The sequence below is a fragment of the Dasypus novemcinctus genome, chromosome 1 (assembly GCF_030445035.2).
Source record: "Dasypus novemcinctus isolate mDasNov1 chromosome 1, mDasNov1.1.hap2, whole genome shotgun sequence".
NCBI lineage: Eukaryota > Metazoa > Chordata > Mammalia > Cingulata > Dasypodidae > Dasypus > Dasypus novemcinctus.
Genome location: NC_080673.1, coordinates 168435723 through 168448360, shown reverse-complemented (window position 1 = coordinate 168448360; position 12638 = coordinate 168435723). Strand labels below are relative to the sequence as shown.

General features: G+C 41.9%; 1 protein-coding gene across 16 annotated transcripts in view; it reads left to right on the top strand.

The window, feature by feature from the left end:
- TBC1D1 (TBC1 domain family member 1) overlaps positions 1-2643 on the top strand; it is a 264667-nt gene extending 262024 nt beyond the window's left edge. For all 16 annotated transcript variants that reach the window (XR_011649485.1, XR_009186413.2, XM_058299692.2 and 13 more), the window contains one exon: positions 2114-2643. Coding sequence is in view for 14 of the 16 variants with exons in the window: in XM_058299692.2 (XP_058155675.1) it covers positions 2114-2314 (201 nt within the window). In the remaining 2 variants the exon portion in view is untranslated. The remainder of the gene's footprint in view (positions 1-2113) is intronic.
- Positions 2644-12638: the final 9995 nt, after the last annotated feature.

Below are 12638 nucleotides of genomic sequence, written 5' to 3'. Positions count from 1 at the left end.
TCATTTCTGTGAAGCACAAGGATTCACTGTCTTTCAGCCAGAGTATATAAATTCTTTACAGTTTTTAGAGGCTGCCCAAGGATAGTTGTGAAATACAATACTGGATACAAAAGTATAAAAATTTACCTGTTTTGTAGCTTTGTTCTGTTCAAATGGTTGTTGGGCATACAAAAATCCCATTAATTTTCTTGTTAAACTTTTATGAACTTAATGTAAAAGCAGGAGCCCTAACTGCTTAACCTGTTTTGTCCAGTAGCACATATAAGACTTGCATAAACATGCTAGGTGGGACCAAATAATCATGCCACTTATATTTTTCATAATAATCAACCATAAGTCCTTAAGAGCCGACACTGAACTAGGTGCCATGGGAGGCCAGACCCACGTGAAGGATGAGGCGTGCTCCCTCCCATGAAAGAGTTTGTCTCCTTGAAGAGACCTGACCTTGTGCTGCACAGTAAATGACCTTGTACAGCAGTTAATTACAAGCTGTGTGGTATACCTTGGAATGCAGTGGAAGATTCTTTATGGAGATGGGGTGGGCCCTAACCCAGGCTATAGCAATGGGTAGGATTTTGAAGATCAGAGAATATTATTCAGCTTCTCAGAGATATATACCAGGCTTGACCACTCCCTGCCTGGAAGAAGCAGCTAACAAACTTGGGATCACAACTTTTGTCTTTCTATTTCAGGTGTTTGGTAACAGAGCCAGAGCTAGACTTTGAGTCATGAGTTGTCTGCCTGCCACAAGTGTTTTCTTGTTTAAAAAAAACAAGAACAAAAACCTGGTTCCCTTGTTTTGAAAATAAGAATAAAAAATTGATGTACAATTTTTCCCACCTAAAATAAATGGGGGACATGTTAAAGGACTATACTGGATTAGTGAGAGAGAGCTGTACCTTACTAACCCAGTGACCAGAGCGCTCCAGAATGCGGCTGCCAGATGAGAAATAGGCCAAAAAGGCCTCAGGGACATCAAAATAAATGTTGGTGTTTTGCAGTTTTCTCAGGCACCCCCAGCTTCAATGGAGCCAACTCACTTGTTGCCTGGGAAGCCTGCCCACTGAATTAGAGAGGGACAATTGCTCGAGAGAAACATCTGGCAGATCTGTTTACCTGACATTGAGTGCTTAGTACTGACGAAGCAAACTAAGTGAGAGCCTCCTTCCTCATCAGTAGAGGGAGTGAGGATGCTGCTTCTCTCCTGGGATGGTTCAGTGAGATAGTGTGTGCAAGCCACGTGGCACAATGCCTGGGCGGAAATGCCCATTTCCCTTTTTTTTTTTTTTTTAAGGAGGTACCAGGGATTGAACCCAGGACTTTGTACATGGGAAGCAGGCACTCAACCACTAAGCCACATTCACTCCCCAATAAGAGCTGGCCCTTTTGTTTTCTTGTTTGGTTGATTTTTTCTCTAGGAGGTACTGGGGACTGAACCCAGGACCCTGCACATGGGAAGCGGGTACTCAACCACTTGAGCTACATCCGCTCCCCACGCCCATGTCTCTTGACACAGCAATGTCTGCCACTCTGTGGAACAAAACAGAAGAATTTCCAACTAGAGAGCTTCTACTTCTATTGCTTGGGCCTCCATGTAGAAACCATTTTGGCTAGTTGTCAGGCCAAAATCAATTTGTACATGTAGATATATATAATTGTCAAAATAGGCTAGGCCAGACTGCAGTAATAAAGCAAGCTCCAAATTTCAGTGGCTTAGCACAAAAGAAGTCTTTTTCTCTCTGAAGCTCCATGTCTTCCATGAAGCATCCTTTGGCCATATCATGGTTTTCCAATCTATGGTGGAATGACTCTGGGGATTCAGGTCCCTCAATATCATGATGCCACCATCTCGGCATCCGGTCTCCAAAGCAAGGGAAGGGATGCCATAGGGTCTCAGGGTATTTGTAAGGGCCTGGCTCAGCCTAAATGCCAGGGAATCTAGGAAATGTAGTCTTCCTTGTGTGACCATGAAGAACTGGTAGTAAACACACAGAACTGTCTCTTCCAAACCATATCTCCAAATCTCTCCCAACACTGCATGGTGGAATGTACAGTGGATCTCTCCTGTGTTATCACTACGCAATTACATTCTCATTCTTCTGTTATTCTCCAGGTGGCAAATGGTAGAATCCAAAGCCTTGAAGCCACAGTTGAGAAGCTGCTGACCAGCGAGAGCAAACTGAAACAGGCCACTCTTGCTTTAGAGCTGGAGCGGTCAGCCCTGCTGCAGATGGTGGAGGAGCTTCGGAGGCAGATTGCAGAGCTGAGCAGGGCAGAGCCTGACCTTGCTCAGCCCATGCCCCCGGGTGACTGACAGTTCAGGGGAGAGCACCTCCTCAAAGCATCCCTCCGGTGGAGATTGCTATACCATCCTAACACTGTTCAGGCCTTAACTGAGGGAGACAGAAGGTGCTGGAGGAAGAGAAGGAAGCGTGAAGTGTGCTTCTCAGGGAGGAATCTGGCTTGCTAGCCTGCATATTCACAACTAAAACTTGGAATTCAAGGGGGCAAATGTTCCACTGTTTTTGTTGTTGTTTTAGATTCTGATTCGGCCCTTCTCTGGACCTGGTAAATGTACTCATTAGATTTAGATGGCATGGACATGAATAAATGCACCTTTGTGTTTTCTTGTTTCCTTTTTCAGTACTGTGTGTATAAATAACATTCATACTGTTAAAGAATTTCAAAAGCCAGAAGAGATAAAATGGTTCCTCTGGCAAAGGTGTGGGGTTCATCACTCTTCCAAAGGGGGTTTGTGTGACTAGGCTGTCTGTGCCACTGGCAGAGAGCAGATGACCCTTTTCCATGCTTGTTATGAAAGCCTGAGATGATCATTGGGAAGGACTGAAAGTGATTTATTTAAATTCGACATCTTGAGTTTAATCATTATCCTTGGTATTTAAGGAAATTTGTCTTTTTTTGAAAAAAAAAGTTTTCACATGTTTGCTTATCTCTTTAGTATTGTTGTTCAAAGTCAAGGTAGATAAACATTTTGTAGGAAAAAACACTTTTTTTAAAACTCCACCAGATATTACCAGCATGTGGTCTGCAGTTGTGGAGTCTGATATTTTACCTTTGTTTTAGCTTCCTATCCCTACTAGGACTTATATATTTATTTTTGCTCATGGCATAAGGTAATGCATTCGAGTGTCTCTTCGAGCCTCTACCCTTTGGAAATCAGATTCCTTGCAAAAGGAGCAGGGCACGTCAAGATTTTTCTTTGAAAAATAGATCAGGGTGAAATTACAATCAGAAATGTGACACCTGACAGCAGTTTTTCAGAGGCTGGACATTTTGAACTTAATTCTCAACACAGGATGAGGACCTGTGCCTTCACCAAGCAGAAAGCTGCCCAGCTGCCTGCTTTCATTAGGTCACTGTATGAGTTCTCTCTGATGAGCTCTTAGAATGGGCTGTTCTTACAAAGGAACGTGTGCGTCAGGAGCCGTGTGGGCACCTATCGCTTCCCTTGACAGCAGAACCATTTCTGGTCTTTCCTTTTATAGCCAGAACCACTTCTTCTATTCCAGAAGTTTCTTTCACCTCTGTCAATGGTGGAGTCACTCTTAAGCCTGAGATGAAAGAAGATTTGCCAGATTTGGAGTCATTATAAATCCCCTGGCCATTTCAAAGGGAGCCTGAAGTGCTGCCCACAGTGCCTAAGCAGTTTGCACTTGGGACTCCCCTTGTGCTCTCTATCAGCAAATAGCATTCCCAGTAAAACCAAGGTGACAAGTCCAGTAGCCTTTATCTCAAGTTCTGCCAGATACAACTTAGAGAAGTAGACATCTGGGGGCTACTTTCCACATCAAATTTAACTGGTTGAATAATGAATAATGTGGGATTTAGGACATCTTGGTACCATTACTCAAGAACATTAGTTCTGCATTAAATAAGAGCAATGAATGAATACAATGGCATTGTCTCAGCCCATGAATTAGAAGGGGAAAGGAGGACACACATGGCCAACTCACATCACTGTGTAAGGATTCTTCAAGGCAAAATTTTAAACCAATTTTAACCAAAATTTTAAATTCCCTAACTGTAAATACACATGTGCCCTTGAAGATTGTTTCTTTTGACACCATTTCTGCCCTCTTAAGACATTATGAGCCCTCAAGAAACACACTATCATTACATACGTATAAATATTTTCTAATACTGGACACTCAATGGTTCCCTTTTAGACATCACAAGAACCTAGAACAAAAGTGTTCATTGTGGATATGTGTGGTTTGGTTTGTGAGTCGGGCTAGAAGAGTATTACGGCATGTGAGATTTTTTACAGGAATTAGACCAAACACAATTGTTTGAGGTGCTGGAGAAGCTAAGTCCAGAAGGGGGTGTATGAATCACAGGAGTCATCAGTCAGTTCCTCCGAGAAGCAAAACACATTCAGCCATTAAAGTGGACTTAGGTAGGGTGGGGTGTGGGGAGATCTACTGGAAGCTGTAGCTGCCTATATTGACCACCTCAGTGGGTCTGCAGCCACTCTGAGTTGACAGAGTCAGCTCTTGGGAATGAGAGCTGGCGGTGGAGCTGAGGAGAATGAGGACAAACTGGAAACTGCCAGGCATCTCTGTATCCATACGTCACTGCTTTTGACTATGATGACCTTGGGAGAAAATGGCCCTTCACTTTTGCCTTCCAAATTTAGCACACATGTATCTTTGGGTCGATTCTAACTTAGAACCACAGGGGAATGTAATTCTGGAATGCATAGTGTTGGCTTAACCAAGTTGACACAGTGCAAACCACTATCGTCCAATTTGGAGCCTGCCTAATTTGGATGATAGTATGCTCCTCTGAATCATGTTGGAGATACCTTTCATTAAGTATATATGATTAGTAATTCATGAAGTTAAGATCCATAGATTGATTTTTACCTTGAAAGTACTGATGATGCAACTTGGAAGACCAAAGCTGCAGATAACCACTGCTGCCATCCAGGATGTCCTCCTCTTTCTACCCTCCCCTCTGTCAAGTGTTATCAAATGTCCTATAAATTAAAACCTTGGAACTTTGTGTGATGAAATGTTCACGAGTCACATTGTCTTAAATCTAAACTCTAAGATTTGGGCATGAGTCAGAAACATCTTGGATTGGGAAAGCTGGAGGAAAACTTCATACTAGAACCACCACTTCATTTTACGGAAGAAAAAGCTAAGTGAGACTGAGGAGACGTGCAGAATCTCCTTATGATTGACTATAAGATCAGAGCAGGTCCCCAGTCTGCCTAACAATCGACACCACTCAGTTTTAATTGCAATGAGTTTGGGGAGCTCTTTCTGATAACTTCAAGATGCAAAGCAAAGAGAGGACTGATTGAGTTTCACAAGAAGCCCAAATCAGATTCTCTCCTGAAATGTGGGGCCTCTGGTGGCCTTAATTTATCATGAGTTAAAACTGGGGAGCTTTCTAGAGCTTGACACCTACATGTGGACTCAGAGGCAGAGAAATGCTATTGCATGAGGACCTGAATTGATTGGCTACCCTGTTTGTTCTTGACAGCCATTTTTTTTACCTTTAGATCTTTGAAACCTTTGCATTGTAATGTTTTAAAGGGAAAAGAAAATGTCAGTGCAGAGTTGCTCTTTGTTTTATAGAAGGAAAGCCTTCCATTATGTCAGATTTATTGCCACCATCTCCTGAGATGATCGAAATGACTAGGAAAATGCAAGAACATATTATGGAGCAGTCACAGCAGTCATGATATGAACAACCTGAAATAGATAAAAAATGTTGCTAAGATCTGGGCATCACAGATTTCTGCCCTCATATTTCTAAACTGAGTAATTATCCAACCATTTTGGTTGTGCCTTCGTATCAGCAAGTGAATTTACACCACTGTATGTATGTTTATTAATTTTGTAAATGACAAAGTTTTATAAAATAGAAAACTTTAAATACAGTCAAAATGGTTTTAAATATTAATGATAAAAAAAGGTTGATATCCAATGTTTTCAACAGAACAATAAACACTTGATGTTGTTTTAAAACTCTGATACAGTAATTCAAATGTCACTTTCCAAGTTCAGCCTAGGCTGATACTTGGTTTTAATGCACTGTCAGGACTGAAAAACAGGTGGCTTCCAAAATCTAGTAACTCTTAAGTGGAGGAAGAGTACTGCCGGTCACACTAAGTCACAATGGTCATTGTTCATTTTAAAGCTACCAATTACGCAAAGGTTTTTATTGAAATCTGGGTAGGAAATTTCCATTTTTTTCTGATGGCAGTCAACCACTCATGCAAACTAATGAAATCATATTAGAGTTCTGTATTTTTTAACCAAGGGCTTTAAAATATTCTCTTCATCTGGAAAGTTTTGAACAAGTTATAAAATTGTTTCCAAGTTTCAGTAACATGCTCATGTGGTTTTTGGCCAAAAAAACACACACAAAAACCAAAAACTAACCTAAACAATGGAACACTTCCAAATCGTCATTTCCTGGAAAAACCCTCTCCGTGGCACTTTCTGGCTAACCTTTCCTTGGGCTCACCTTACTCGGAGATGCCTGCTCTCAACCACTGTGGCAGGGGGTGGATGTAGAAGGTTCTATGCTGTGGATTTTCCTTTGCAGTGGGGCTGCCTTCTGACCTGCACGTGTGCCTGCAGCCCCTTCCTCAAGTACATGTGCTCCAAGTGGTTCTGGGCCTGCAAAGGGCTTGACTGAGTGAGGCAGAGAGAAGCTGAACAGTGTGTGTGCCAGAAATAGAGCATGTGAGTCACTATACTTCATTATTATAGTGCCCTTTTCTCAAAACCACTGGACAATCAGTGAGGGCAGAAACAATTTTGTTGTATTCTTTGTAATGATCAGATTTGTCTGCTCTTCCTTACTCTCTGCTCCACCCTCCTGCCTTTTTTTTTTTTTAATTCCATATTTGGATCTATGTTGACCAGTTTGTGGTATCCCCTTCCTAGTCTTTTAGATATTTCTCTGTTTTCAGTTTCTTCCAACTGTAAGAAAAGCTGCCACTCTGATTTCTGTTAAACTCTGGGCTTTGGTTCGCAGCACTTTGCAGAGTGACATCCTTAGGTGCCATCTTCTGGAGTCTACAAATAGTGAAGTAGCACATGAAGGAAATAGAGGCAAGGTTGCTTGGATGTCTATTTAATGGCATCAAAATTCTGTCCATCTCAGTTTTTCCTGTACCTTCTACCAAGGAGAGCATAATCTGTCTTCCTTCTTTTGATGTATGTGCCTTTCACCTTTACATCATCTAAATGGCTTGGTAATTAGAAAAGATAAGATCAGCTCTTTTCACCTAGGGTTCCTCTCTCTTTCCCCCACCACTTTTGTAATCACAGCTTTTAGTAACTGGGGGCACATCTTTTCACTCTTGACACACCTTCCCTTCAAGGACCCAGCACTGCAGTCATTGATGACTTGCCTGCTTGCCTGATTTCTCTCATTCCAACAAATGGTTATGGCATCCCCTACTCTGTAGCAAGCCTTGTTCCAGGCACTGGGATTACGGGGTAGGTGTCTGCCATCACTGAGCAGTAGAGAGAGATCGTTGAAATAAGTACACAAAAATCACTCATGAACTGGGAGCTGCCTGTGTAGGGTGGTCAGAGAAAGCTTAGCAGAGCAGTTCGTCTTATAGGTGAGATTCTAAGGAATAAGAAGAGAGCTGGCCAAGAGAGGAGCTGGATGAGAGCGTTCTGGGGAGTGTAATAATTTGCAAACGGAAGAGTCCCTTCCAAACGATGCATAATTCTCTTCTAACTTTGCATCTTATGCCAAGACATTTCAAAAACCCCAAACTCACTTAAGACCATGTCTTTTCCAGATGGCAAGAAAATACCAATATCTTTTAAGACAAAATTCTCATTACTATATAGTCCAATAAATGTAAATGATAAATTATTGGTTTAAACCCCTGACTGTTTTGACTGACACCTGGGAAAGTGCTTTTATGTGAGGCAGGTTAGTATAGGGAATGAAGGGAAGAGACAGCTGGGACCTGGCAGAGAACATGGCCATAAGACCCTGCCTGGAAGCCTCCTGGGGGGCAGACTACTACTAAAGAACAAGGCTGGAGAGATCCTGTGAGACCCTGGCCACGAGGCCCCATTTGGGACACTTTTCGGGGTCTAAGAGAAGCCCCAGATAACCCTACACAGGCCTCCTCATTGGGTCTCATAAGGCAACCAGTCAGAACAGCAAGCAGCTGGGGCCTCTTCTGACTTATGAGGGGGAAGTAAAGGTTTTAAAGAGGCCCCACGCACGCAACTCACCCTGCAGCTCACCCACAATCCATGTCTCAGATTGTGTACTTTTCTCATTTTCTTGTTTCTTAATAAACTCTTAACTCCCTTGCCTACCCTATGACATGTCCTTAAATTCTTTCATGTAGCATAAGCCAAGAACCTAGAAGCCCAAAACCCAGAGCAAGCCAAACCAGGAGACAAAGAGGCAAGTAAGGCCCCCCAACGCCTGCTGAAAACTGGCGAGTTTTTAATTAAAGCCTGTCTGTGCCTTTTGTTTTATTAGTGAGCCCCTAAGGCTGTTTGCTTGTAAGCCACAGATCAGTCTCAGCTTTAATGTGCTTCTTCATGTCCGGTTTAACTGCAAATTCCATCCCTTTCTAAGACCTGCAAGAGTACACCAAAAGAAAGGTTTCAAGCCAGCCCCTTTTCTAAAAGGAAGAATGATGTGGCTTGGTAGTCTGGTACCCGGGTCTGGATATATCCAAGACCTAGTTTACCATGGGAACGCCCGATGGCACTGCTCTGAGTCCTCAGGACACTGAGAACCAGAGCAGCAGCTCCAAATGTCTCCCAAGGCCTGAGAAACTTGGGCACTTCAGTTTGGAGTCTAGCTCCAAACATCCCCCAAGACTTAAGTGGCTTGGGCATTTTGGTTTGGAAGCTAAAAGATCAGTCAGGTTGAGATCTGGGGTGCCAGCTGGGCTGACAGATGTTTTTTTCCATTTCTCCCTAGAACAGTGGGTGCAGCTTCTCTAGCATTTCTGCAGACTCCCCATTGGAGTGCCTTCTCAGGAATTGTGACAACCTGCCTTCTGATGGTCTAAAAAGGAAGAGGCTAATCTTTTCCTGTCACACCATGTGGCCACAGTATGACCAAGTGTGGCCTCTATATGGGGTCCTGAATTCCAGTTAAATCTGGGTGAGAGAGAAGGAGAGGATAGATAGATCTGAGGGCCAGAGACCATGTGGTCATGTCTCCTTAAAGGGATGAGAAAATGCGCTACCAATCCAGTCAATTGTAAGCTCCAGGAAATTACTCTGAGGCAGAACCTCTGTGATGGTAATTCTAAAATGAGTTTGCTTTTGCTTTTGCTTATTTCAGGACTGGCCCCACCCTTGGTTTGTACTTGCTCACCATTGCGAGGGTAACTACTACACTTTTCTCCCTTCACAGCATGGCAATTTATGCCCCGTATGGCTCAGGGGAAAACAAATTTGAGACACCGCGTCTACTGTCTTTGCATTGGTGTTAATAACACTGCTTTCTCTTTCGATTATCCAGGCACAGACTCCAGTTTACCTACTTTGGGCAAAAGCCCAGAGGGACTCCATGACCTTTGAGGCTGTGTGGTGGGAATCCTTGGTCCTTGGGGTTGGATGTCCACTATTCCAGTCCAGCAGCCACCAGAGTCCTGTTACATTTGAGGATTGGGGATTGAAGGACCTTCCTCCTTGAGCATCAAAAATTCTGAAAGCAGTATGTCATAGAAAAAAACCCAACAGTTTTCCATGAGACTTCAATGACCTAAGTGAGTGTATAGTAGAATTAGTGTTGTTTATCCAAGATCTGTCAAAGTCAAAATGGGAAATAAGCAAAACTCTGAAGTAAAGGAAAATGTTGCAGATCATATTTTAAAGCATTAGGAACAATTTGGTTATAAGCCAATAACTAAAGAAAGAAATTGTTGTGCAAAACTGCATGGTCACAGTGCAGATTAATCAGAAATAGCCTTCAAAGAGATATTTTGAATAAAATATTATTTTACAGTTAAGCTTATTTTGTAAAAGAATGAAAATATAAATAACTTCAGTGAGTTGTGTTTTTCTGCATTTAACTCTTTATGACTGCCTATTTTCTCAGTGTATATTTTCATATATCGGAATGGTAATATCAAATTAACAAATGAAAAGTCTTACAAGAGCTCTATTCAAGTTGTCAAAAATTAAATAAGGGAAATGGATGTGGCTCAACCAATTGGGCTCCTGTCTACCATATAGGAGGTCCAGGGTTCAATGCCCAGGGCCTGGTGAGGGCAAGCTCGCCAACCCAGAGTGCCAGCCCATGATGGAATGCCACCCCATGCAGAAGTGTCCCCCGCATGGGAATGCTGCCCAGCATAGGAAAGCTGCCATATGCAGGAGTACTGGCCGATCCTGAGAGCTGGTGTGGCAAGATGATGCAACAAGAGACACAGAGGAGAGAAAATAAGATGTAGCAAAACAGGGAGTTGAGGTGGCACAAGGGAGTAATCACCTCTCTCTCACTAAGGAAGGTCCCAGGATCAGTTCCCAGAGCCACCTAATGAAAATACAAGCAGACACAGAAGAACACACAGTGAATGGACACAAAGAGCAGACAACAGGGGGAATGGGGGAGAGGGAGAATAATAAAATATTTTTTAAAAATTAAATAAGTACTTAGTAGACTGGGGAATTAAGAATCATAGTGTAGCAGTTTGGTATTGTTTATGAGTGCCAAAAATAGATATTGGATTATGTTTGTAAACTGGTCTGTTCCTCTGGGCATATAGATTGGATTGGATTCAGGGGTTTCACTCTTACTTGATTAAATTTTGATTAAGGCTTTGATTGGGCCATATCAGTAGGCCATTGAGTCCCCACCTCCTTGGTGGGTGGGGACTTACAGAGAAAATGTCAAGGCAATGGAATTAGTTGGAATTTTGATGCTTGAGCCCCAGGAAGTAAATACACAAAGAAGCAGATATGTGAGGAAAGAAAGAAGGCTCTATTAGACACAGCAGATGTCCTGGGAAGAGAGACAAGCCATTTACCTGATAGTTCACAGCTGGCCTTGTAGAAAGAGCACAGAGCAGCTGAGGCCAGAGAGAATTGAGCCCCAAGAGAAAGACAAGACATCCAAGCCTACAGCTGATTTTGGAAAAAGATGGGACCGTGAAGTCTTAAGATGAAGAGGAAGCCTGAACCCTTGCAGACATCAGCAGCCATCTTGCTCCAACACATGGCAACAGACTTTGGTTAGGGAAGTCACTTACACTTTATAGCCTGGTAACTGTAAGTTTCTATCCCAAATAAATACCCTTTATAAAAGTCAACAGATTTCTGGTATTTTCCATCAGTACCCCTTTGGCTGACTACTACACATAGTTTATCCTACAATTCCCTAGTTTTAACCTTTTACCAGCCTTAAAATAAGGGTGGTTAATAGTCCTTTTTACCAAATTTCAGTAAGTAAAGGAAAAGTCCTCAAAAGCCATGGAAAGATCTTTTCTAAATTATGATTAAGATAAATTAAGCAATTGTAATATATTAGTATGCTTTTAAGAGAATCCTAAATTGATATTGATAACAAAAAGTAGCTTCATAACAGAGAAACCTGTTGAAGGCCATCTCAATCTGCATGTTAAGGTGTTGGTAAGAGAAAGATAAACTTGATTCCAGTGGGTATCTTAGGTTTTCATAAAATAATGGAGAAAGTAGTTTTTCCTTTACTGCTAAAGTAAAATATTTGTTAATTAACTTAATCATGATAAAGATGTAAAAGTAAAAATAATTAAACTCATTTGATATGTTATATATTGCATTGGAAGTGTTTAAAATGTATAAAAATTAAGAGAGAGATTTCAATATCACCAAATTCTTTTGTGCATTCAAACCAGGCCTTCAATACCCTGCATGGTGCCTCTCCATTTGAGTTATTGGCTAGGTCAGTCACTATGACCCCTAAAGGAATAAAAGTATCTACCACATCTGGACATGCTCTTGAAGTGGATGGAGAGTATACTGCAGTTTCTGACTCCTGCAGCAGCTGGTGACAGCTTGATATGTCCATTTTTACATTGCCTCCAGACTGGTTCTGTTTCATACTGCCAAAGGGCGCTATGCAGTGAAACACTGGAGCTTCTCTCTAGGAGCAACAATGCTACAGCATGCTGGCTGTGTGAAGGGCATAGCAAGTAGAGTAGTAATTACCAGAGTGATATGGGTAGTATTTAAACAAACACAACTGGCATTATGGCCTTCTCCCATGGAGAGATGACATGTATGGTATTACACACCTGGAGCATAGATTTATTAACTGCAGCTCAAAGAAGAACTTATGCATTGATTAGTGCATCAATTAGTATTAAGTACTGTATCTATACCTAATGAAAATGATATCTCTTCTGTTCTAGATCATATGCAGAAGGATACTGGACACACTAAAAGTCCTGGTAAATTTAATTCATTTTCTAAGTAGTTAATGCATGTGTCTATAAGATAAAGGAACATCTTTATTTTGCTTGTCATATGCTTGTCTTGCTGCCTATGTGTCTCTGTGAGGTTATATCTAGGACAGTGGCTCTCTTCATACCTTTCCTAGCTGTCCTAGGTATAACCATCACTGTGGGAACTGGGATTGGTAATTTATACCCAAACCCAGCAGTCTACCACAATCAC